Source organism: Lampris incognitus, chromosome 16, assembly GCF_029633865.1.
Source record: "Lampris incognitus isolate fLamInc1 chromosome 16, fLamInc1.hap2, whole genome shotgun sequence".
Taxonomy (NCBI): domain Eukaryota; kingdom Metazoa; phylum Chordata; class Actinopteri; order Lampriformes; family Lampridae; genus Lampris; species Lampris incognitus.
Window position 1 is genome coordinate 15,919,096 of NC_079226.1, and position 27,378 is coordinate 15,946,473.

The 27,378-nt window shown below is 44.2% G+C and overlaps 1 protein-coding gene across 1 annotated transcript in view; it reads right to left on the reverse strand.

Moving 5' to 3' along the window:
* Nucleotides 1–5,849: 5,849 nt before the first annotated feature.
* Nucleotides 5,850–27,378, reverse strand: part of LOC130125981 (CNK3/IPCEF1 fusion protein-like) — a 65,205-nt gene continuing 43,676 nt past the window's right edge. Inside the window, exons 5-19 of the mRNA XM_056295357.1 lie at nucleotides 27,308–27,377; nucleotides 27,112–27,198; nucleotides 26,310–26,563; nucleotides 23,096–23,133; nucleotides 21,369–21,411; nucleotides 14,081–14,134; nucleotides 13,424–13,463; nucleotides 12,568–12,737; nucleotides 11,319–11,392; nucleotides 10,453–10,524; nucleotides 10,166–10,230; nucleotides 9,569–9,693; nucleotides 8,925–9,291; nucleotides 8,132–8,322; nucleotides 5,850–7,897 (exon numbers count right to left, since the gene is read on the reverse strand). Coding sequence (XP_056151332.1) covers nucleotides 7,688–7,897; nucleotides 8,132–8,322; nucleotides 8,925–9,291; nucleotides 9,569–9,693; nucleotides 10,166–10,230; nucleotides 10,453–10,524; nucleotides 11,319–11,392; nucleotides 12,568–12,737; nucleotides 13,424–13,463; nucleotides 14,081–14,134; nucleotides 21,369–21,411; nucleotides 23,096–23,133; nucleotides 26,310–26,563; nucleotides 27,112–27,198; nucleotides 27,308–27,377 — 1,860 coding nt within the window. The 3' untranslated portion in view covers nucleotides 5,850–7,687. The remainder of the gene's footprint in view (nucleotides 7,898–8,131; nucleotides 8,323–8,924; nucleotides 9,292–9,568; nucleotides 9,694–10,165; nucleotides 10,231–10,452; nucleotides 10,525–11,318; nucleotides 11,393–12,567; nucleotides 12,738–13,423; nucleotides 13,464–14,080; nucleotides 14,135–21,368; nucleotides 21,412–23,095; nucleotides 23,134–26,309; nucleotides 26,564–27,111; nucleotides 27,199–27,307; nucleotide 27,378) is intronic.

Consider the following 27,378-nt stretch of genomic DNA (forward strand, 5'->3'; position numbering starts at 1 on the left):
TAAGATAGCCACCCCTCTTGACCTACTCTGAAATGAGGAATGGAACACCTGACCCACCCATCTGCACCTAAGTATTGAGTGTTGTGGTACCTTGAGATGAGTTTCTTGGAGGAAGATAATGTGAGCTTTCAACTGATGGAGGTGGTGGAGAACCTTACTGCGTTTAACTGGGTTGTTAATGCCCCTACAATTCCAAGTGAGAAAATTAAAACCATTCCCTCCAGCAGGATGAGCTACGTCAGGCTGAGTCATGTCTTAAGAGAGAGAGTACATGTTAAGGACAAGGCATAATGCAAATTAAATATTTTGGCTGACCTCAATAGTGCAAATTCAAAAAACAAAAACAAGTGACAAAACACAAGAAAACAAAACACAAATACAGAAGGAAAAAAACCCTCCCACAAAATCCCTCTTGCCGAAGCATCTCCCCAACTGAGATGCAAGCAAACCCCTAAATACAAAAAACCTTTAGAGCAACGCATACCAACTTAGCTAGCTTACTCTTAGCTACCTGAGATTTGTGACCATTGAACTAGAATAAAGCAAATGTGCATAAGTCGGTCTCCAATAACATTAGGACCCGAGGAAAACTAACTCAGTTAAGAGAGGTACAAAATCTATAAAGTGGCAAAATTGAACTTCAACCATGTAAACAACCAAATACTGGCAGTGCAGGCAGCTCAGATCAAAACAAAATGAAATGAGAAGACACAAATAGTAGGCAGTAATGTAAGTGGAATAAAATATATCTCCACATTATATCACCTTAATGTGAGTAGTCCGCTGTATACTCATCAACATGTATTGAAAATAAAAAACCCACTACATTCAAGTGTCAACAATGAGCACTGCAAGGCTAGCTTCACTCTCCAACATGTACTGAAAATAAAAAAACAGCTGCGTTCAAATGTCAACAATGAGCACTGCAAGACCAACTTCACTAGCTAATCTGCCTACCAGCCAGCCCGCTAACTAGCCTGCTAACCAGACCAGCCAACTGATATTTTGAGCTACAGACCCGGCGGTGGCATGACAGCTTTTTTCACCCTGTTTTTGATGAAATCGGCCGCAACAGCCGGGTCCTCAAACCTGTGTGTGGAGCTGTCCGGCAGGGTCAGTCTCAGAACCGCAGGGTAGATGAGACCATATTTCACGCCGGGACAGGCGCGCAGCTGGCGCTTAACATCTCCGAAGCTAGCCCGCTTCTTGGCCACAGCCGTGGTGTAGTCCGGAAATATCGAGACTCTTCTGCCCTTGTAGAGGAGAGGAGACGCATCTCCAGATCTCTTCAGCATGTCGTTCCGGACGTGAAAGAAATGCACCCTGATGACAAATGGTCGCGGAGGTTCACCCTCCCGGGGTCGGCTCCGCAGGGTGCGATGGGCCCGGTCTAGCAGCGGCTTCTCATCCAGGCCGAGCAGCTCCTGAAGCAGCCCGGCTACGAATTCTGTCGGTCGCGGGCCCTCCACTCCCTCCGGTATTCCCAGAAGACGGATGTTGTTCCTCCGCATTCTACCTTCCAGGTCCTCGCATCTGTTGTCCAGGTATGTCACCCTAGTTGTTAGTGAGCCGACGTTCGCCTCTAGCTCGGTAATCCGAGTGCTGTGATCTGTAGCACTGCGCTCCAGCTCTGATAAAACGACTCCATGTGCGTCGAGTTTATTCTGGATCCTCTCGATAGATCTTTTAAGCTCGTCTTTGACCAGTATCATCTCTGATCTGAGAGTGGTAGCTGAAGTGTCAATCTTACCGAAAATATCGGTTTTGAGGGAGCCCATCATGGATTGTAGCATTTCCGCGGTCAGTACTGTCATGCTGTCAGCACTAGCTGTAGCACCCGATGTTGGGAGCGGATCAGATTCAGGAGAGGGCGCAGGCTTATTGCGGCCTGCTCTTGCAGACTCCGTTTTCGGTCGATTAGATGTCATTTCACCTTCAAAGTCCTCAAATATAGTGTGAATCGTTTAAAGGACTCTTTAGACGCTTGACCACCAAAGACATGCACGATTTAGCGAGATTAAATATATAAATTTGGTCACTAACTCAGGAGCAATAGAGAAACGTGTCCTACATACTCGACGTCCCGGCCACGCCCCCAATGTTTACTTTCTTTTAATGAATGTCTTGCAGCGTGGAACATTATTACATGTGCATCACTGACTGGCTAGTCTGAACTGGTCTAGCTCTCTGCAGTTATACTGTATCATCTAACTAATGGTAAGGTAGGAGCGCCCTCTAGAGGCCTGAATGTATAACACGTATAGCTAGTTCAAGATACCAGAAGATTATTCTGAATTTTACGGGGAGCCAATGGAGGGATGCAAGAATAGGGGTAATATGGAACCTACGGCTAGTTCTAGTTAGTAGTCTAGCAGCTGCATTCTGAACCAACTGTAGATGATTTAAAGTATCTTGGTTGAGGCCAGAGTAGAGGGAGTTACAGTTATCTAGACGCGATAAAATGAAAGTGTGAATTCATTTTTCAATATCATTAAAAGACAAAATATTTCTGATTTTTGCAATATTTCATAGCTGAAGAAAACAGGATTGGACAAGCTTAGCAACATGGTGATCGAAAGACATTCTGGTCAAAAATGATCCCAAGATTTTTAGCAGTAGGTTTGATGTTTGAATGAAGTGGACCAATAAACTGGTCACCTGCAGTGGCAAAGTTCTCAGTACCAATTAAGAGAACTTCAGTTTTGTCGGGGTTTAGATGGAGGAAATTAAGGGACATCCAGTCTTTGGTGGCAGCTAAGCAATCATGGAGGGAGGAAAGTTGATTCAGGTTATTGGGTCTGGCAGAGAAATAGATCTGCATATCATCGGCATAACAGAGGTATGAAATGTCTTGGAAGTGACTAAACAAATGACCCAGAGGAAGCATGTATAAAGAGAAGAGGATTGGCCCAAGGACAGACCCCTGAGGGACTCCACACAGTAGGGGAGCTGACGAGGATACAAGATTGCTAATACAAATATTAAAATATCTATTTGTCAGATCAAATCAAATCAATTTTATTTGTGTAGCCCAACATCACAAATTACAAATTTGCCTCAGTGGGCTTAACAGCAACACAACATCCTGTCCTTAGACCCTCTCATCGGATAAGGAACAACTCCCTAAAAAAACCCTTTAACAGGGAGAAAAAACATAAGATAAAAGCAAAACCAATTTAACGCTGTATCACAAATGCCCGCCCAGTTCTCCAACCTATCAAGTAAGATGGCATGATCGATGGTATCAAAGGCAGCAGTTAAATCTAGGAGAATAAGGATAGAATATTCACCTTTATCAGCATGCATAAGAATGTCACTGGACACTCTTAGTAATGCAGTCTCAATACTATGCTTGTGACGCCCAACTTGCGGGGCATATGCACCGGTAACATTCATCAATACACCTTCGATTTCCAGCTTCATACTCATCACTCTGTCCGACACTCTCTTCTCCTCCAGCACACTCTTGACATACTCTTCCTTCAAAATTACCCCTACTCCATTTCTTCTCCCATTCTCACCATGGTAGAAGAGTTTGAACCCACCTCCAATGCTCCTGGCCTTACTGCCCTTTCACCTGGTCTCTTGCACACATAGTATACCTACCTTTCTTCTTTCCATCATATCAGCCATCTCTCTCCCTTTACCAGTCATAGTGCCAACATTCAAAGTTCCAACTCTCACTTCCACACTCCTACCCTTCCTCCTCTCCCGCTGCCTCTGGACGTGCCTTCCCCCTCTCCTTTTCCTTCGCCCAACAGTAGCATAGTTTCCACCGGCAACCTGCTGGCCAACAGCAGGGTGGTAACTTGGACCTCGACCGATCCAGTGTGGAAATCTGAATACTCTGCACAAATAAGACACGGACCGGTCAAATAGCAAAACAGCCTATAAACACACAAATGTATCGACCCCGTATCGCGTGATGTAAAAGCCGCGTTGTAAACAAAATGCACGCGCGGTACATGTGGCAAAACATGGCCGAGAAACGACGCGCGTTCCTGTGAAACTCGCAGATGAAAGCGTATAAAACTTAAAACTAAACGCAGTAAAGTTAGAAATTTGACAATATGGAAATCTCCGAATATGCTGAAGGTCTACGTAAGGAAGACAGAACGCATTACGAGTCTAAACTTACGCTAAGCACTGGAGAAAAACTTCCCCACCCGTTTGCTCTTGCTGAAGCTCAGCGGACAAGTGACATCACGAAGCTGCCGAACATCGGATGGAGGGGTGTGACTGGACGCCTTGTTTTTTTTTCCCGACCCGCATTCCGGGAACTCTGCCTCTGATTGGCTAGTACTCGTTGCTTCCGTCGATTATGTTGGTTAGGGTTAGGGCGGGGTTAGGGATAGGGTTAGCCAATCAGAGATAGAGTAGGGGCGGGTCTTTCCGGAGTCCAGGTGGGAAAAATAATCACACTTGACTGGACACCTCATAGAGGCACCAAGTATATTGTAACGCTCACGGATGGATAGTCTCGGTAGTCCTTGGCCAACAGGTCGGACACTTTAGTCGAGCGGTTAACGATTTCTCCCGCGGTGCGGGAGATACAGGTTCGCATCCCGGCTTCGGCAGTTCCTGTGGTTGCCACCCCCCCCCCCCGCTGATGTCAAACTTGAGGATGGCTAGGTATTACCACACACTTTGGTTTGGCAGTTGCTCCATAGGACAGTGTCACATTTAGAGCTGTTACTTACGTATGTTCAGTCACAATACTTATTTGTGTATGAAACGGATACATACCACATATGAAATATTCTCCGCATCTCTTGTTTCTGGAAACATTGGAACAAATATCTGTATAGGTTTTAATCATTGTGGTCGTGTGAATTGGTGTTTTAGCTATATTTATGTGTTGTCCTGTGTTGTATTTTTATTGTTTTTTTTTTATATGGACCTATGTGTCTGAATAAAGTAAGATTTGACTGATTGAGTAATGGACCATGAATCACAATAGATGACCAACCCGAGTGGGAAGCAAGTCACACAGAGATACCTTCTGAATACCTTGCTCTTAAGGTCTCCATCTCTCGTGAGGCTTTGCAATAGTCACTGATAACCATCCCACTTCCAGTTCTCCTGACCGATTGTACATCTCCAAGTTTTCCCCCTCCAAACTTTACGACCTCACGTGGGTCCTTGAACATCCTGTCAATCCCCCCCATCAGAGAACATCTCATGGACTCGACACGACTCCACCTACCCTGCTGACATCCCTCCTCATTTCCCAGTACGTTAGATACACACGTTTATAGCCCTCAGAGAAAACATTGTTTTTCAAAGCTGGTGCACCAATAACACTGTACTACAGTAGTAGATAAATGATCTACGATACGACACAGTAAATCAGACATTACACTGTACATGTGACAACGTTGATATTACATCGGCAAACCTTAGTTTTCATGGAGCGATCTCATTCACTCACTCCCTCTCTCTCTCTTTCACTCACTCACTCAAACTTTATTTATGTAGCACATTCAGTACATTAAAAGGCAATGCAGTGTGCTTTACATTAAGTGAAAGGGCTCAAATGAAAAGGTAGCGATAGAAGAAACCAGACAGATAAAAATTAGAACTTCTGGACAAGCAGACCTTCTCAGTTGGTAAATATCTTGCTCATCTGGGGCTGGTGATCTTGCCCCCTCTGGGATAAGAACCTTGTTTTGTTTTGTTTTTTCCCTTGGTGGGAATCACACACCAGTGTCTGGGACTCAACCCAGATGCAACAAAATGCATACGTATAAAATGTAATATAAAACCCACCGTAACACTCCTAAAATTAAAAAAAGAAAACAACTAATGACCTCATGAAACAAAACAATAATCCAAAATATATGTATTGTTGCAGTAATACTTTATTTCAACATTACTGTGACTTCAAGACCAAAAACACTTTGTCTATGTACAACTATTTATACTAAACAATTAACATTTAACACACATCACAGATAATACAAGTAAAAAAAAAAATCCTTCAAAAAGGGAAAAGATGCATCTTTGTGCCCAGTGTTTGGGTCCCACCAGTTTGTGCTGACCCCAGAGGAGAGGCATCTGCTTGGCCTGAAGCAGGCCTAGTTAGGTGGCGCATCAGGGTCAGCACAAAAACCTGTGTGGTGGTGGTGGTGGTATTCCAGAGTCAAAGACTGAATTATCTTTCCATCAGCCTATATCTGGTGGACAATCTTCATGTGCAATTTACATTTCATTACCTTTAGCATTAGAGTCCACTGCACATTAGAGTCTACTACACTTTGATTAGCAGACTTTAACACCATGGCAGTTTTATTTTCCGAAGAAAATTGCATTATCCAGTATACATATTCCGCTTCAACTCATATATTACAGGATACTGCTTGGAAAAGGAGTCAAGCCTACTAAATAACAAAAGCAAACAACACTGTAACATCCAGCTGGTTCCACAAAGTCCCCACATACTGTTCATGTTGGCTGTCGATAAAATAACTGTATTATCTTTGTTGGCTGAAAATTCCACACTTAAAGTTCAGATTTCTTTATTTTTAGCCTTCAATTTTGAAAGAAGGTATATCTAGTGGGCTTCGCCGCAAGAACCCCCCAACATTTCTTAAAGCCAAGAACAGGAGAAAATGATACGTATCACTAGGTTTGAGAACCAGGTCTTACAAGATTTTATGTACTCTTCTGTTTTGGCTGTTTTTCCCTTGGTTTGATTAATTGTCCAACTATTTAAAAGCAAGATAGCTGGGGAGAGTGAAATCTGTTATCAAACGGTTATTCACATGTTCTGTCATGGTCATAATGTCATGGTCATAACTTCCAGGACACATCTTGATTTAAAAACCATTCAGAGACTCCCCAGGGGCCAATTCACAAGCCCTCCTTTCAGAAGGAATGACATGACACACACGGTAAATGCTCATTAAAACCACCGTGACATGTATCCAACATGTATTGTGTTAGTATAGGGCGGGGGTGGCTAACCATGTGCCATGGAGAGCCATGTGCATGCAGGTTTTCATTCCAACCCGACTAGCCACGGCTGGCTGGTATAGGGCTTGGTGTTCGACATAGAAGTTACAGGTAAGAGGTGTCTTAACATCTCTAGGCCAAACAGTATCACGCCCGAACGCTTTAAGACAGCTGCTGTTAAGCCTAGGTGCAAAGGCAGTGGTAGTGCATGGCACCAGTACGAGTGAAAATAATTTAAAATCTTAACTACAGATCAAATTAAAACAAGTAAAACACTTACAGTAGAAAGGAGTGTTTCCAGGTAGAGAAAGACGGACGCATTCCAACATGTTCCATCATTTCAAATCTTAAAACTGTAATCGGAGTCCAGCGGAAAAAAAACAAAAACAAACAAATTGTACAATCAAATCAAGTGACCACTGAATTTGTAAATCTTGGAAGTACAGTTAAAGTAATACTAAACATACACACATCACATTTTACTCTAACCCACTAATAATATATAACACGTTTTAAAAAAATGGCAACATCACCCCCCCCCTCCCACACACACACACACACACACACACACACACGTAGATCCATCCACTTGATTTGATCACCACTGATGTCTGGCAATGGTCTTGTGTAAGGCCTCCTAGTGTGTGTGTGTGTGTGTGTGTTAATATATGTGTATATGTGTGTGAGGCCTTCTGACCCCCCACCAGATACTGAAACAAATCGTGTGGCGTCTTTATAAACTTGTTTCTACCACAGGAGCAGTAATGGCTGCTGCTGCCACTGTTGTGTCCATCGCCTGTTCTTGCACCCTCTGCTGGTCGTGCTTGAGACAGATCTCGTGCAGCAGGGGTGCATTGGCCTCCTTCCACTCTCTGAACCTGCCTGAGGTAAGCTCCTGGTCTGACAGCACCTGCTGTATCGCCTGCAGGTCTGCCTCTTTTGACTGCTCCAATGGAGGGCAAGAGAGAAAAGAGAGAGGGGAAAGTGTGAATTGGAGGCACACCACTGCATACTTCAGAGAGGTCACATGCCTTTCTAAAATTCAAGCATAGGAATCACCTAAAGCCAACTGGTGTTTCTTGGTTGTGGTTTGATGGTGTGATTAGAAACCCCATCACCCTTTCTTTAAAGAAAACAACAAAAAGCAATCATAGACTTTGCACACCACAAAAAGTACCTTTAGCGTGCTATTTAGGGTCCTGATGAGGTGCAGCTTGTCATTGACGTTCTGGTTTCTACAGCGTTTTATGAAGGAGGCCCTGAACTCCCTTTTCGTGGACGGTTTGCGATCCCCAATGGGTGAAAGGCTAGCCTCCTTCAGGTGGATGTAAAGTCTCTCCATCTCATCTGAGCTGGTTTCGCTACGCCCTTTTAAAAGATAAGGTTGCACTCCGTTATTACCATATACCTTGTCATTTCCAGATTTTCCAGCTTTTAAGATTTCTCTATATAAAGAATGTATCGCATAATATGTTTTTCTTGGGAGCGACAAAACCTTAACTATGCAGCTAGGGACAAAATGTCTGGTAAAACCCAGCATTCATCTGCATTCTTTGAATGACCACACATTGAATGGTACATCAAGGCAGCATGAGAAAGACAGATAGTCTTACGCTGAGATCTGGCAGCAGGCACAGAGAGCAACACTACTTCCTTTAACGAAAGCAGTTTACTGTAATGAGAGCACCCAAAACAGGAAATGTTTGCTACATGTCTGTCTTCCAACAACTTACAACGGAACAAAATTCAAAATACAGCTTTGTTTCAAAGAACGTCCAAGAAATGCTTGTATATGATCCAAATTCTTATGAAAATGCTGACAGGACGTAAGATATAATCAAAAGTTAGCCTTGTTGTAAAACATCCCCAGTTGTTTTATGACTGGATGGGACAACCAGACTGAAGTGAAGTGAATAATTTACTCTAAAGCCAAACATCCACAGTTGTAAAAGAAACTCCAGCAGCCTCACCTTCATCTCCAGCGCCTGAAAGGTCCACCTGTGTCTGACCCTCGGCGGTGGGGTGTTCATCACCGGGCCTGGTCTCTGGAGAGTAACCTGTGGCCGAGGTTCCCTGTAAAAGTAGCTGGCTCTCGTCCTCCTCCTCCTCTTCCTCCTCCTCCTCTCGCGGGGGGTGATGCGTGTGTACCTGCACTGAGCACACCACTGTTGTCTCCCCGGCAACAGGAGAGACCTGTGAGACCAGGTCCAACCAGGACTGCCGGTGTTTGGCAAGAGAGGAGGCGGAGCTCTGCGACGTCATTGTGCTGACGGGTGACGAGAGCGAGCCGTTGGCTTCCCCGGGGAGCAGGGAGGAGTAAGGTGGGGGAAGCGTACCCTGGGAGAAAAGCGTGGAACAGTCACATATCTGGTGAAAAGCGATCAGGATAATGTTCAGCAGGGCAGTTTCTTAAAAACATGGCTCACAGGCCTATCAAACACATTAAACACCCAACATGGAGTTGCTAAATGATTTAACTAAGTGTACTACCAAGTGGATTACAGCTCGCTGAAAGTTTTTAGGAACGCTTTAGTGCTGACTGACTGACAACTCATGTCCTTCTAGGTTGGTTGGTGTTATTTCCAGAGTGCCCTCAGTAACCCCCCCCCCTTACCTGATGGCTGCTGCCAGGCAGACTAGTCACATCCGCAGAGTCTCGCAGGGTCTGTTCAGAGTATGGAGGAGGGGGTGCCTCAGTGGTTTCTGTCTCTTCATGGTCACTGGCCTCACTGTAACACTCTGAACGTGTATGTTCATACACACACACACACACACACACACACACACACAAACGGAAGTGAATGAAGTGAAAAGACTAAAAACTTTACTTTTCCAAGCCTACACTATTTCATAGGTGGTCCTTAGTACGGGTATGATGCTGATTTTGTTGCACTGACCAGCTGATTAGTGATTTGAATCCCCTATGACTTGTGTCACTATCGGTGATCTACCTGTTGCACATTTACACTAATTGCACCTGACATGGCATGCATGTGACACGGCTATATGATATGATTACTTTTCAGTGCTCTGAGATGCCCGTAGGTTGACGCATGACTATATCTGCCAATTGCTGACTCTGGACACACACACACACACACACACACACACACACACACACACACACACACACACACACACAGAGTCAGAATCCATGGGGGGGGGGATGAATTACAACCCTGACAAACCACCAGTCATTATGGGTTCTTACCAGCTTCAGTGTTGCTGTCTGTTGGCTCATACTGGATTGAAGCCAGTCCAAGCTTGTTCAGCCAACTAAAATCAAATGGAAATATTCAACTTCAGCAACTTTTCTCAAAGCACAAGGAAATGATCCGTCAAAAAAAAAACCCCAACAACAACAACCCCAAATTGAGTGAGAGCAAAGAATTGTGAGAGCCTAAGCGATAATTTGAAAGTGAGCTACAATTATGGATAGCTTGCTTTCTTTGTGTTGGACTAAACACTTTTTGTTCCTTCCTTCCCCATTTGACTTACATGTTCATCTCCTCCAGGCTCTCAGCAGCGAAGTAAAACATCATGACTTGTGGGTGGCAGGCTTTGATGGCGCTAAACGGGGCACAAAAATTCAAGGTGTCACTGAAGTGCACAGCGGCTCATGAACGACATCACTCAAACTTTTCTCAGTCAAACCCTGCGTTTGCTTTACGGTTTGCAGCACTGTAGGGTTTTTAATAAATCTGTTGGCTTTTGCTTTGCCCCTAAAAGAGTTTTGATTTGGTTTTCGAGAGCTTACGATCCTCAGACCTGGTACTTCCTGTCACTGTGAGGAGACACTCTCTGTGGTTCTTCTTGAAATAGCTCATTTTCAACTCAGTCCCGTGGGCGGGTATTATCTGTGCCAGGTGCTAGCCTGGGAGAGAATATGTGTTTGGTCGCATACACACGACTGTATGATGAAGAACCTTCCCTGGTTGCGGTGATTCAAAACGTTTGTTCTCGCTACCACCTCTCCCTCTCTTCATTCACTCTCTAGCTCGCTCCACGCCCCCCCCCCCCCACTTTTTCTTTTTATGTGGACCCAGAGTCTCTTCCTCACACAAATAAATACAGTATACATTCGTGCTGCATTTGCTGTCAGGTGTCCATCTTCTCAAAACAAACAAACGTGCCGGCCCACTGGTTCAAGGACCGCTCGTGGCTGCGGTGACTCAAAAGCTTTGAAAGACCTGTTCAATAATGCAACTGAGTGCTCACTCCTCAGCTGGTTTTTCACCGAAGTCCAAGCACTGGAGAAGGGGAGCTACGCCTGGCGGGGATCTGCACTCTACTGACTGCACACTTCTAGTTCGTGTTGTGAAATTACTTGAGATTTTAAAAAAAAAACACAACAATGATCTTACTATTTCTTCTTGCACTCTATGGCTCTGTCAATCATGAAGTCGGTGAGGTTGATGTACCCTTCAGCTTTTTCAGCCTGAAACACACAGATTGGGAAAGAAAAAAAAAGTGGTTTACGTCTAAGCCTTTGAAAACAATGGCTGGTCGAGCTCAAACCACTTCCTGGCAATGACATTGTTAAACTGCAGCGGGCCACTTCTTATTCCGACTGCCTTTTAGATGCTGACATGTGGCAAATCCAGGTTATCTTATGAAGGGCATTACGCCAGTTGGTCGTGCCTTTCCGTTTTGCTAATGTCAGGAAGTGACAGGCAATTAGTGACACCTTCAGATTCAGCAAAGATGATGACTGTTCCCTGCAGTGACAGGCAGGCAGCTGTGGCAATGACAGCTGTGACTCACGGGCTCATAGAATAGACTGCAAACCACAAAACCTTAGACTGCATATAAAGGTGCAATGAGAAGAAGGACAGCTATTGTGTAATTATGCAAACCACTGGGTCACGTCAATAGTAATATTTAGAATATAACAATTGGAAATCAAGTGTTACATTTGCTCTTATTGGCCATTTTAAAGGTGAATAAAAATGGAACTGGATTTGACCTAAGTGGACTACTTTGCAAAATACAAGCATATAAATAAAAAAAAAATTAAGTTCTTCAGCAATTTAAACACTGCAAATGCCAAATGAGGGAAATGATAATAAGATTAGTTTACTTTAGTTGCACAGATTAAAAAATGGCCATCAGGTAAAGAATAAAATTGAACTCGTATAGAAAAGCACTATATAAATGTAATGAATATTATTATTACTATCATTATATGTAAAGGAGAGGACAGAAACCCAAAGGTCTTTTCCTTACTCATCCCCTAAGAGTTGATAAACAAAATAAATATCAAGCAATAAATGCAAACAACTACATTGTACATAGAGAAAGGAGAAAAATTTGCAGACAGACCCCAAAAAACAAACAATTAAACACGGTAGAAAAACAAGAGGTGTGGTCAGAGGAAGGACAAACAAGCATGCATGCTTACTTATATCTACACAGATGCACAACAGTCAAACAAAAATTTGTCTAGGATGCAATTTAAAAAAAGTCCCTCCAAACTTTAGTCAGCTATCGCCTAACTGCTTCACTGCATAAGAGCAGATCCAACGTCACGGCACCACATTTAAATTACCCAGATTAAAATGAAGTGAATAAGTGGAAACTGAATTGCATTGATCAGATGGGAAGGGCCCTCACCATCTGGTTGGTGTACCAGTAAAGAGACGTCTTCTTGAGGACAAACCAGTATTTCTTCCATTTCATGCCGAGGAAGCCTTTCCCGTCCTTCTTCCGGTAAAGCCAGCCCTGGTGGTCCGGCCGGCCCAGCTCTTTGACTGAGATCCTTCTTCTGCTCATTGTCACATTGCCTAAGAGTACAAAACGCATGTAACATGAGTACAAGACTCCTACGGTCCAACGCTGAAAGAGAATAAAGGCCAAAAGAAAGACATTGGCTACGAGAAGAAATCTAAGGCACAAGTAACAAACGTCAAAAATCAGGCAAAAAGCAGCATGAGCAGGGAGAATACCGCTATCCAAATCTACAAACTAGATTTGTTTGATGGCTAAATTTTCCGAGCTTCTAATTTTCAAAAAAAAAAAAAGAACCAAAGGGAAGAAAAGTCGGAAAAAACAAAGACAAAACAGCTGCACTAACTGAAATCGGTTAACGGGGAGCCCCTTTATGCCCTGTTCACAACCTACTCACGCCGCAAAAATAAATGAATAAATAAATAAACGGAAAAATCAAACATTCCTTATTACCAGGGTCACTAACGCAGTCGTGGCCCAAACAAGCGAAAAACAAAAACCAGAAATCCTAAATGTAGTTTAGACACCAAGCACAAGACAACGCCACCGCACAGAGAGCTTAAATAGACCAGAAGATCTAAGTCAAATGAACCGGGTGCTGTCTGGAGGCATCTCTGCCACAAGCCCTCTGCACACATTAATTGCCCTTTCATACACCCCCACAGTGGCTCCAAATTACAGTTGAGGGCACAGACACAGAGACAGTAAGTGGTGTGATGGTGGCAGAAGGGTGACATCTTACCTCCTCGGTTCTTCTTCCGAGATTTGTGCCTGAGAGAAACCTTAAAGGAGAGAGAGGACGAAATCTGAGGTCGGGTGGTGTGACAGGGTAAACACAGGAGAGAGATGGTGTACAACACGAGAAGAAGACAGTAGCAATCTTGCATGCTGTAGCCCAGCAGAGACTGTCTGCAACATCCTGTTTCTCACCCCCAAGTGTCACATGCATTTTTTCCCTCCCCTGCACTCGCTCGCTCTCCCTCAACACACACATACACACACACAAACACACACAAATACATGTCCCCTCTCTTAAAGTCCTCATCTGCAACTTCACTTTCCGCACGTTGCGTCTGTGTGTGTCTCTCTCTGCCCTTTGGTCTGTCTCCATTTTATGTTCCCTTCTCTCAGTTTCTCTTCTGTCTGGTACATTTGCCTTCGACCCAGCCAGATTTGGTAGCAGTGAAACCAAACTAGATGAACGCCGCTTCGCCACTTGGTGATGTACGACCCCAAGTTTCTATCCCTATACATTTCACAATGCCGTCATACAACTTTAGAGAAGCACAATTCCCTCACTGAATAAAGAACAGGGCAGGGTCCATAGTAGCGGACAAGGCAAGCTTTGTAAAATGAGCTCCATTCTGCTTTTACACGCAAAGAAACAACCTGTACTTACTGGGTTGTAGTCATCAGCAGCCATGGAGGAGGCCAGCGAGATGGGAAAAGCAGCCTGTTGAAGAATACAGGAAAGACACTACTTATTCACTGATGCATCCAAGAGTGCCAATATTACTTCCCACAACGGCCGGAGGTGTAAATGCCTTTTTTTTTTCAAACTCAGCATACCGAGAGGAAGTGATGTCATGGGCAGCAGAGGTGATGTTACTCCATTTGAGGTTTTTTTTTTCTCTCTCTTGTGAGTAGGAACAATTTTTTAATCTCAACGTTATCTTTAAAACATCTTGATAAATGGAAAAAGAAGAAAAAAATCAATTCAGTGACAAGTACAATCTGAATGAACACTGAGTTTCTAGATCAAATGTGAAGTGTCTATTTATAGTCCGGAGCTTTCCCCCACAGGTTGGGAGTCGGTGTTTGCTATCAGCAGTTTCATTCAGCATATGACCCATATCTCAGCTCAACCTTCCCTTTGAGCAAAAAAGAAAATGTATAGGTTTCTGTGAAATAGACACACACACATGCCAGACTTTGTCTGACAACCACCCATACGGGTTCGACTGTTGTCATTAAGAATCAAATAACGCTGGGAGATTTATCATTTGCAATTCATCGCCCTAAATGAACGGCGGCGTTGAGAAATCCAGTTTGCCATTATTGACTAACTTCCTCTCCATGGCCAAGTTCCTTGTTCTTACAGACACAAAACTGCTTGACAGTGTCAAAGAGAACGTCACAGACACGCAGTATTGAACATTTAAGTTTGCCACTGTAGAGAAGCCTATTAGGACACAACTAAATCTACATATAAAGTATTTGCAAAAAAAAAAAAAAATCAGTATCTTAATGCAACCTCTAATTACACGTTTCACACCATTTTATGCCCCGAAGAAGGCCTTCTTTCCTTTTTGATCATACGATATCTGCAACCCTTTACAAAAGAGCACCCATTTGAAGGTCAAATTGACAAAAAAGACTCCGTGTAGCGCTCCTACCTCAGTATTTCTAACTCTTATTACACTCGCTTGTGAATGTGAAATAGCTCAGTTTCACATAACAGCCACCTCAGCCTGACAACTTCATGTTCTAAAGCATCCACTGAGGTCAGGACCCCACAGCACAGACGTGGGTCTTTATTTCCCACCACAAAACCCACAGCGCGTATTGGTCATCTCCACCCCCGGCAGCTCGCCATCAATCGCCTATGAAACAAGAGTCGAACGATCAACCTTCATAATCTGCACATGCAAAAGCTAACACCCCTAACCATGGTGGAATAACTTTAAAAACATTTGAAAAGAGGAAGAATGTCATTCCATACCCGTTCCTCTAAACTCGGTTGAACACGAGGATCAGACACACCTCTACCAGTTGCTCAGCATAGACAGCGATGATATTATCTAACCCCCTGTACATCTCCTTGAGTGTGTCCATGTCTTGCTCAACATACTACATGGGTGTAGCTGGGGGGTGGTTCCTAACTTAGTGTACTTAATGAAACTAAGCACCAGTTAATGTCAAAATATGCTATTTGTAAATACCATACAATGTTTGTAAGCCTGAAAATATCCATTATTTGCCGACCCGTCCACTAAATTACAAGTTTTGGTGTACTATAAAGTATTGTACATTTGTAGCCATAGTAGTCCATCGAAGGCTGGCTAACAAAAAGGTATATCCTATGTTCTGAATAAAAACATCCACTTTTGGGGTAAAAAAACCCCACAAAAAAAACCTTTCAGTAGGCAGACTACTACAGCCCTGGTGTATCTCAGCTGAATATGAAGATCATGCATAACTCTTAATCTGTTTTAGGAAATCCAAAAACGGTTCAGACACCAGTTTACATCAGCGGTGTCCCTGTTGAAATTGTGAAGAACTTCAGATTTTTAGGCATTCAGATCTCAGACTCCCTCTCCTGGTCTCTAAACACCAGTTGTCTCATTAAGAAGGCACAACAGAGACTATACTTCCTGAGATGTCTTTAAAAATTCAGAATGTCCACAAAAGCCCTGGTCAGCTTCCACCAGACTACCACAGAGAGCATCCTTACGGGAAGCATACTGGTGTGGTTTGGCAACCTGACTGAACAGGACCACAAACAACTGGGAAGGATGGTAAAAACAGCTTCAGGCATCATAGGAACAGTACTGCCACAGCGTCAGGGCATGTACACCACTCACTGCAGACAGAAGGTAGGCCCTAAGTATGATGGAGGACAGCGGCCTCCCAGCACATAGTCTGTTCTCCCTCCTTCCCTCAGGACAATGCTTACAGAGCATCAGAGCTCAGACCAGCCGCCTCAAAGACAGTTTTTACCCCAAGGCCGTCAGAATAATGAACAGTAGGCTCCTTACATAACTTTCATTGATTTCTTATTTATTGCTTTTGTTATCATTTCCTTGTTTAAAGTTTTAGGGGCTGAGAGAGGAAGGGCATATGCATTTCATTGCACTGGAAGGTGCATGGTACTTTTTATAATTATGTATATGATAATAAAGTAAAACTTGAACTTAAATTACCCCCCTGCAGGCAGTGATGGTATCTAAATCCATAAGCATTTCCCACGGGGCGTGGGTGTGTAAAGGGAAACGTGAACTTGAAAAGAATCGCCCACTGTAGACTGTGATAGTATCTCCCGCGCGCGCGCGCGTGTGTGTGTGTGTGTGTGCTCAATGTAGATGCATCAGAGTCATGTTTTCCAGCTGCCTTTGTTAAATAATCTGCTTTAAAAAGGCTTTGGTGATCATCATGCTAACCACAGCATATAGACCAAGTTGAGATGAGAACAACTGGCAGTGTGAGTGAATAAACATATTAATGAACACCATAGTTTTGGGGCGGCCAGATAGTGTAGCGGTCTATTCTGTTGCCTACCGACCCCTTGGATAACCGGTTCGAATCCCCCCCCCCCTCCCGTGTTACCCGCGGGGCCTGGTCGGGCGTCCCTACAGACACAATTGGCCGTGTCTACGGGTGGGAAGCCAGACGTGGTAATGTAAATCGCTGCACTAGCGCCCCCTCTGGTCGGTCGGTTGATCATGCAATCGTTAAATACATATACTGGTGGTTTTTTTCACGTTTTAGACCATTTATTTCAAATCAACAATATTTCACGCCAATCCCAAAGCGTGCCTTGGTTTATCGGATTTCAGATTATTACCCAATTTCTCTGCTTTTTTCATCTAAAAAAATAAAAATCAAACATTTAGGTGCTAAACTCACCTGAAAGTGCTCTGATACTCCGTCCGGTCACAAACGTTTGACTTTCCTTTGTGGAAACAATCTGTTTTGGGGGGTTTTTTCAGGGCCTATTTTTTCTTCTTCAAATCAATCCGCATCCCGCAACAATAACACCACTTTGACAAAACAAAACGGACAAAGCAAAGGCAACTAAACGCTGACGGTGACGTGATAGATGATCTAGACCCCAAGCAAGTGTCAGGTCTCCGGAAGTGGATTTTGATCTTGCAGGAAGATGAACGGAAAGCAACGGCTGCATGAAAAGCGGCAGGGGGTAAGGTGAAGCGTAGCACGCAGTAAATGGGCTGAAGCGGGGGGGGGAGGGGGCAAAGGATCGCCATATTCCATCTCGTCGAGTAAAATAAAGAAAATAAAACTAACAAACAGGCCTGACGACTCAGGGGCGATTCTAGGATCAGAGCTTTTGGGGTGCTGACCACCCAGAGTGCTGGCCCGCCAGGCAAGATAAATTTGGGGGGGTGGATCAAACCATTTTAGAAGCATGGGGGGGTGCTGTATTTTTGTTGTTAAAAAATTACGTTTAAACCATATACTGGATATGGTTTTGACATTTCTTCGGCTTATTAAACATGGACATACAGTAAAAAAATAAAAAAAATCTCTTCAATTTTAGGGGTGCCGGGGTTCAATTTGGGGGTGCTGCAGCACCCCCAAAAAATGGGCTAGAAACGCCTATGCCTGACGTTGTACGAAAGCAAATGGCCCTTCGCAAACCCGATGAAACGATGACCAGCTGGCCTACCAAAGCCCGAGAGAAGGACACACGTGGCTTACAAATAACACAGCCAACACAGGAAGGCCTACCTGCCAGCATAACTTCAATAAGAGGGTGGTTTTTGGTGAGAAAAGGCGACCAGAGTTTGGCCAGCATCTCGATAGGAACATGGGAGTCAGCAGATACGTCAGATATTCAGCTTTAAACGGGGTTTGTTTGGGGGGCCTCTCGACTTGTTAATTTTTTTTCTTCTTAATATCCGGTAGCAGTTTGGGTTGAACGATGGTGCTGAAACAGCCATTGTACACATGGCAAACTACTACTCGCTTGACCTACTCGCCATGACCGCAGCCGGCCAGTAGGTGTCCCTACAGCGCCTCTGTGCGACAGGCCCCCGTGTCTGCAGCTGAGTGATGAAAACGTTTCATTTGGTGTAGGGGCCCCACACATACGTCACCAACCTTCCTCCCGTCGGTGTCATTCCACACTCACACGGGCAAATGTGCAATACAAAAAACCCAACGTCAGAAATATTCATGTCTGTCTCTGGAGCTCACCCGGAAAGTTCCCACCACAATAAGAGCCTCAAAACTGTCAAAACCAGAGAAACAACCCAGGGATTGGGTGGTTAACTTCAGTTTTGTAACCATGGGTATTGTGTTTCATCCTGTAATTTGCCATTTGTATTCAGTGAATTATTTCGTTTGTGTCTTCCTATTGACCTTTATTTTAATAATAATAATAATAATAATAATAATAAACTTTTTAGAGACCAAGATTGAACTGTCTTTAAAGCTAAATTGGATTATTCAAGCCCACCGCAATCATCATCTGTTCAATAATGCAGCACCACCTGACACCTCTGTGCTGATACGCCATTCAGCCGACTCCATGTTGCCATCTTGGTACCAGTTCACAAAGTACAACTGAGTGTATCAAGACAGAGGATTCACTCGGCCTGTTAATGACAGCGGACGAGGGGGAGGGTTTTGAGCCTGTGGCATAGCTATCAACACCCTTCTCTGTGTGTGCGGGGGAGCTGGGGCTGTAGTCACAACATATCGAGCTGGCCGTGGTTGGTCAGACATGTACGGGTGCAACGGACTGTCTGCAGATGGAAGAAGAAAGTCCAGAAAGTGGTGGTGGTGGACTACGTCTGTCTGTGTCTGGACAGTGGTAAACCAGAGGACACATTCCTGTGTCATGTGCTTTAGTTAGTCTCTCTCTCTCTCTCTCTCTCTCTCTCTCTCTCTCTCTCTCTCTCTCTCTCTTTCTCTCTCTCTCTCTCTCTCTCTCTCTCTCTCTCTCTCTCTCTCTCTGTTTCACCTTACACAAAGAGCCACTTTCAGTCTTCACTCCCTATTGTATTCCATCAGTTTGTTTAAGATAGGGATAAAGAGCGGCCCCTTTCTAATTTATTTTCTCACACATGCAATACGCTGCACTGTACATTGCTTCCCCGTTTTTCTCATCTTTATCAAGTAATTTCACTGTTATGTCCAAAGTCTTGCAAACACCATTCTCTATTCACTGAACTCACTTCCCTTCAACAAGGGTGGTGCCCAGTGCCAGGGAAACCAGGCAATTACCACAAACAGGTTTTAGGGGGGGGCGAGTGCCAATCTCCCTTTAGTCCCAGACCGATACTCCCCCCCCCCACACACACACACAGCGTGAGATTCCCCCACTGACCCCTTAACATTTGAAATGGACGTGCTTATCATTTAGAGGGATTTCAGTTCGACTTCTCCTCTTTCTGCGGTGAGAGCAAAAGCAAAAGCCCCGTCACGTCACTTTGGAAAGATTTAAAGTGGGCATTTCATTTTGGTGTGTTATGGGTACATGAAAAAGGACAGTTGCTGTGTTGGGGGGGGGCGGGAGGGTGGCTGTGACTCATGTCACAGGCCTGAAAGATTCATGAGAATGGGAATTCGTCACACCATTGTCGGCCTCAATCTCCCATCATGCTCCATGCTGGGAATTGTCACGGCATTTAGCTCATATCCCCTTGAGATTTTAGGATGAGTGTGTGTGAGAAAGAGAGAGAGAAAGAGAGATAGGGAGAGAATGAGAGAGAGGGAGAGAGAGAAAGAGGGTGAAACAGAGTGGCCATTCTTCAGTGGGGGAATCTCACACTGAGTTGGGGGGGGGCAGTATCGGGTTGTAGTCTGCTCAGTCTAGTGGGGCTAAAGGGAGATTGGCACTGGCCCCCTACTTGCTGTTAAACCTGTTTGTGGTAATTGCCTGGTTTCCCTGGTGTTGGTCACCACCCCCCCTGCTGAAGTTTTGCATGTGTCCATGTGTTCACTGAGAGAGGCCTTGCAACTCTCTGAGCACTGGGGTGATAGATGGTGCACAGCAGTTTAGTTTGAAATGAACCTGTCTCTTATTCTGTGCAGTGGATGGATGTGTGCATCGATGATAAGTGCATATGTATGTGGACCTAAGCACTAACATGTAAAAAAATAGCCATTGCTTGGAGAAAAACCAATATACTGTATATATCTTATTCATAACACTCTTATTTCATCCTCATTTTCCTCACCAAATATGGCCGATGACAGCAGGGTCAAGGTATTCTTGTTTGGCACAAGAACTATTCTCTATTAGATCATAAATCTGTACACTTGTGCTTTGTAGTTTTGTCACTTATTGACTCTGCGGCTCTCCGTCTGACCCCTGTGGAGGTGACTGCCACTAACTCATGTAACTGTGGCATGTGTGTGTGTGTGTGTGTGTGTGTGTGTGTGTGTGTGTGTGTGTGTGTGTGTGTGTGTGTGTGTGTGTGCGCACCCGTGTGCAGAAACAGGAACGCAATCCCCAGTTAAACCCAGTGGCAATTTCATTCCCACATCTGCCACTGCCAATGGAAACTGGATTGATTTTCACCGGCAGCCTTTCCAAAGAGGTAACACGGAGGGAGTCTGAGGTACCCCTGAATGGAGACGAGCTTAATGGGTAGGATGACTTCCAACTGATATCATCTGAGTACAACTTTAACATGATCGGTCGGCTTTTATGCCGGCATGTTACGATGGTGCAAACTACGTGTGCTGTACGGCTGCTGTTTATGTGTACGAGAGAACGAGAGATAGGGAAAGCATGTCTGATGGCTTATCTGTGTGTGATTTGATGGGATTGTCATTGAGTTCATAGTCCTCCTGCCAGGGGGGATGGAGTTGAGGCCAGTAGCATGTACACAGACACCCACACACACACACACACACACGCTCGCTTCAACACCGTGTTCTAGCCACTGAACTCACTTTATTTCAGGCAGACAGTCAGAATCAAACAGTGTTCTTACCGCTTGAGAGAACGACCAGGACCGCATTTGTGGCTGACTATATCTGTAAATGAGATGGAGAGAAGAATGAGAACAACACCCTCTCGGCCCGAAACAGACCACCAAAGGCGATGCAACCAGGAACTACTATTGTGTCTCTCGGTGTTTATCCACAGTAAACAGCAGACTAGTTATCACCCTCAGCCCCCATATTAAGTCTTATACTGTATATGCAGAGGCTTTAGCTAACTGGTATACTTTGGTCCCGACAACAGCGGGTGGCTGAGAATTTCCAATGCATGCTCATTACGTCCCTAGTTTATTCATAACCACCCATTATCTTTATCTATGCTCCAATCCAGCTCGCTTTGATTTGGCCCGAGCAAAATAGATCCCGTGGGTGACTTTGCGGCTTGGCGTTCTGTCAGTGTGTCAGTGTCGCTGATAATATATCTGGCGAACAGCCTGGTAGAGAACAGCCTAGCTCCAAATGCTCAAAATACTTAGATTTACGTCAGCCACTGACAGAAGGCCTCACCCTGCAATTCCGTAGCATGGTGTCTTCTGGGGCTTGTTTTTCCTGCCTCTCGATTCCTAACGTTTTTGCTGTCCACCCTCACTCCATAAATCTTTCACATTTTGCCTTTATCTTACATTTCTGGTTTGCAAAGGCGATATTAATAGATTTATTGCTGGCACCGAAGCTCCAGAGCTACTGTAGATAGGCTCTTGTTCTGCCACCACCACAGAATGCAGCATTTTTTTCCTTTTTTTTTTGTTGTCTCTATTCCCAAAGATATGCCACATCTCATCCTGCGTCTGACTGAGTCCGGTATCAACCAAATACTGCCCCATCCAGTGATGTCAGAAAACGCAATGCCAGAAGCAGCGCATATTATTTTTTACGACAACGCATGCCAAGACTGCTGATCCATCAGATTTACTGCAAGTGCGCAACATATGAGACATAATACGTGTTAATGAAGCGTGTGATGAGTCAGCTGTGTATGTGCGTGTGTGTGTTCTTGTTCCTTAAAATGAAACCTCCGTGGTACGTTGGGGTGTTATACACGGTGTTTAGCCATCAACGGAAGTGTTAACGTGTGGACTCCCACCTCTTGGGGCTTTACATTCAAGACCACGGAAGCTGCAGGGGCCAAAGACGGAGGAACAGTTTCCTCTATCGCTCCCACATGAAGGAGTGGGACGAAGTAATTTATAGCTCACCGATGAGGGAGTCACAATTTGTCACGACATTGCTAAAACTTCTCCCCAAAATGTAGAAATGTATGTGGTGCTGGAAGGCAGGGGGATGTGGGGCAGCATGGGCAGACTTTGCGTCATGCTGGTCTCAAGACAAAACTTTTGTCTCAAAAACATGAAACCCCCCTGAACACGGAGCATCTACTGATGTAGACCGTATTCACAATGCTGACTTTCTTTGTCATTTACAAGCCGGCTGAATGTCGCATTTGGCGACGCTTCCCATCACGATGAGCTTAAAGTCGAGAATTTATGGCATCGTTCTGCTGTTCATAAAAGTAGCCCACCCACTTTCTAGTCACACCCTGACTTGTTTTAAAAAGTTTCCACAGCCCACAACCCGCTGCTAGTCGGAAAATGAGCCTCACCCATTGTGAAAGCCTGTTTCATCTGACCTGTGGACCATGTAGCACTGTGCATGTGTGCATGTGTGCATGCATGTGTGTGTATGTGTGTGTGTGTGTGTGTGTGATAAAGGCACTCACCTATTAAGGAAGTCACTGCTAGAGCGCCAGTTGGATCCCTGCGATACATAAAGATGCATTAACACATGTCGTAGGTGGTTTGGAGGCACCTACCTATTCAGTTCAATTAGGACAATACACCCCCAAACCCAAAACGAGTCATGCTCATTCCTGCTCTGATTCTGCTCGTCTGACTTAACCCAACCAACAACACATCACATAAGAGAGCATGTTGTTTATGTGTCTTATAAGCAACGACAGTGAATTACAGTAATTACTAACACCCCGGGTTTGCCCGTGGGTCTGTAAAAAGAACCCGTTGTCTCAGGATTAAGACAGTCATATTTTTTTTTGCCAATTCATTGTGGTTTTACAGCACAAAGGCCTACTACCCCTCTCAAGAAAACAAGAAAAGGAAAAACGAAGAGAACGAGGGCAAGTCATTAAAAAAAAATAAAAAAATAAAAAATCGGCTTTCCATGTTGACAAGAGATACGTGACTGATCTGAGAAGATGGCAAATCAATCGACACATGCAGTGCAGCTACAACCTAAAAGACCCCCCCCCCTCGCACCCACCTCTGCAGGCGTTGCATGTTAGTGGTTAGCAAACTTAGCAGTGGGTTAAACAGTGAGCAGGTAGTATTTTAGGTGGACCACAGATTTTGAGCAAGTGCAAATTAGCGAGGACCGCAGGCGACCATGGCTTGGCAAGCTGGGGCAGAGTGAAGCTGAAGAGGAAGGAGGATTTTAGAAGAGGCCCCTCTCAACCAGTAAGATCATGCACCGACAGAGGAGACAAACAGGGAGGGAGTGGGGCTGAGATGAGCAGATTACTCTTGACTGAAGTCGGAGCTCTGTTTCAACTTTGAAAAGGTCGCTTGTGGCTGTTCCTTCCGGGCAAAATGCTTTCCCCCCCGCCCCCCTCGCAGTGATAGGGGTGGACGCAGTACCAGACAGTAATTCTAACCCTATATGTAAAGAGGTTTAGACTGACAAGGCTCAAAAGGCAGCATATGTCTGGGGATAGGATCTCCTGGAGGAAAACATGCATCCACATATGTTCTTATGCCCCCCACCCCCCGTCGAAGGTTAATCAAAGTAGGAGAGAAGTTACATAAGCATCACAGTCTGAGACGTACTGAGGGAAGGGAACTTGAGATGAGCTATTCTGTGTCAACACATGCTTAAAAACAGAAGGCCTGATCCTCAAAGGGTCAAAGTAGGTCAGAAAGTCTTGAACCTGCACTCGGTTTAACACATCAATTCCAGAAACAATCGGATTTTACACATAATAAAAAAAAAAGGATAGAAGAAGAAACTGAAAATGGTGCTATATTGAAACTGATCTAGTTTTTATGATAAAGGTTGATTTTTTTTTTTGCATGTTAACTTGCTGTAGACCAGCAGTGTCTTCAGCATCACAATTTGTCCAAAACACTGACAATGATTAAAGTGGAGCCTCAAATAAACAAAGGGATCATATCGCGTGCACAAAAGCACTTAACCTCACGTAATGAGCAGTTATCACAAATCCAGCAATAAAATAATGACAATACAAAAGAGCACTGAAATGAACTGCACATTTTAATAAAATGTTATTCAAATCTTACAAAAAGGCAGGTAAGAAAACAATTTCTTCTGACATTTTTTTTTTTTTGAATAATACTGCAATCTATCTTGTGACCAAAACTATCCATAGCAAAGCCAATGGATGGCCGTTTTCGCCCGTGTCTCTTTGACAAGACGGTCCACCATTTTAAAAGACCAGTCATTTTTGTCAACCAGCTGTGGCTTTAGGCTCTTTAGGTGGTTAATTACTAGGGGTGCAACGATTCATCGATCGATCCGGATCGACTCCGTGATCGACGATCCAGTATCATCGATGCAAAGTGAAAACATCAATCCATATCGTCATCTTTAAGATACGCCTCGGATGTGAAAGCTGAGCACACGGATAGAAACTTGTAAATCCAAGGTGAGGAATTATAGATGTGCATGGTTAATGTTCATTACTGAACGATCATCGAGGGCTCTTTAGGTTAACTTATACAAAATATTTGCACTTAAACAAGAGAAATGTGGCACTTTATAGTGAACAGGAGGCCTATTAATTCTTTTTATTACGTCAGTAATTAAATTGGCAAATCACATTTTAGCTGCTTTTTGTGAGTTGATATAAATGTGACCGATTGTGTTAAATTGGGATGTTATCGTCTCATATCTCGATCGCAGGCCCCCTGAACTGAACCGAAATCGTATCGTGGCAGATTTTGCGATATCAGCAAATATCGTATCGGTGTCCGAAGTACCGATACGATATCGTATCGTGATGAAACTTGTGATTTACACCCCTATTAATTAAAGAGTATGATTGAAAGACAGGATATAGCTCTTCAGACCGTATAGAACAGAGTGCATAGCTTTGAAACCACGGCAAATATTTGCTGGTGACAAGAAGAAAAAAACAAAACATCCTTTTCGGGACCACCCGATAAACCACTGACCTGTGTAGCAACGTGACAGTAAAACTCTTTCCCAGGTATATGCATAGTTCACAAGAGGCAACCATTGGCAATGGGTAAATGGAAATAATTGTTTACAAAAGTGTCATAAGATGAACAAAATGAAATGAGGAAAATGGCAACCTGTCAAAATAAAAGCAAAGCTAAACAATATATTCCTCTTCTTTTACTTGTTTTTCAAAAGAAAACAAAACACCTCTTTTTGCAAATGAAACCAAAAGAAGCACACCACTGGAGTAACATCAAGCAGGTTTTCTAAGAAGACTGCTGCAACTGAATTACCAAACAGTCTTACCAGAGCACCTCAAATCAAACATGATATAACTTAATATTTACACAGGAGTCCACAGACAGAACATGTGGCCAAAGTGTCCTAAACCTGAAAACAAATCTCCTTGAGGGGGTTGAGATGGGGCTGGTAGTCAGGGGGGGGGGTGTGGGGGGGGTTGTGGGCAGTGTTAAAGGGGTGATGTAATGCAGTGAGTACTACAGAAGCAAGTTTGGTTGAGGAGTAGTAGCTGGTAGTAGTAGTAACACCAGGGAGGTATGGAGGCAGGGGAGAGAGGAGTGGGAGAGAGCCCAAAACTGTAGCAAACAGCCGGACATTAAGATCGAAGGCACTGAGGAAGGACACAAGACAGGAACCGGAAGCCCCGGACAGGAAGTGTATCGTCAGTGAGTCAATAGCTTAAGCCGCGTGATCCAACTGACCAGTAGCGAGCGTTCTGCTGGCGTGCGCTTGGAGACGGGCGCTACGGAGGCCTTCTTCAGGGTTTCCTGGTAAGGCATGGTGGCGCTGTTGTGGAGGTCTGAGTTGGAATAGTAGCGGCTGCCCCGGATGCGGTCCACTCCTCTGACTAGTTGGTGTTCCCCCCCGGCCCTGTAGGGCGGCGACACTGAGGGAACCTCCTCTGCGATGGTGGGGATCCTCTCGTTGCTCAGGTATCTGTAGAGGAGGTCTTCGCCTGAAAGAGAGAAAACAAGGTCAGCAGGGAAGTACTGGGTGTTTGACACTGCAGAGACGTTAGCTACTTAAGTTATCTGTCTAATTGTTTTCTTAATTTAAACTCATTGCCTAACATTATCGCTGAGGAATATCACTAAACTACATGTGATAAAATAAAAATGATTTTATACTTGTGATTTCTACTGCAAACAATGGCTATGGTCAGAGAAACCACTAATCAGCTATTTCAGCCCTACAAGCAATTCAGCATAATGGAATATTGCAAAATGTGTATTCTTGTGCATATGTGGACATTTTTCCAATGTAGAAATAAATCAATTTGATGCTATAAAGGATACCAATATCTATCTATAACGATGTCTTTTGTTTACCCGTTGTATTTCTACTCACTGCCCTCGAACCCACCATCCAATCAAGATAACCTTGTATAACGATCATAAACGGACATATGAGAATTAGTTAACATGGGGGATGACTCGTTGCAGAGCAGGTACAGTAACACTGTGTGAAGTGTGCCAATGTGCACACATGCGAGCGTGAACGTACCTTTCCTTCCATGTGTCCACGGCTTAGCATAGGGATCTATCACCCCAAGACAGGTGTCCACTGGCATGGAGAGGGGACGGGGTTTCCCTGAAAACGAGATTTTGTTTAAAGTGGAATTATTCTTAAAGGAGTGCTTCATTCTTTCCTTAGCTGTCGACAAGTTATCAGTAGATTCTCTGATTGAAATGCTACTGACCACGCGAGGGTTTATGCTCTCTCATCCGTGGCTGAATAACGTTAGCCTCGATGGGGTAGCCCACGCCAATC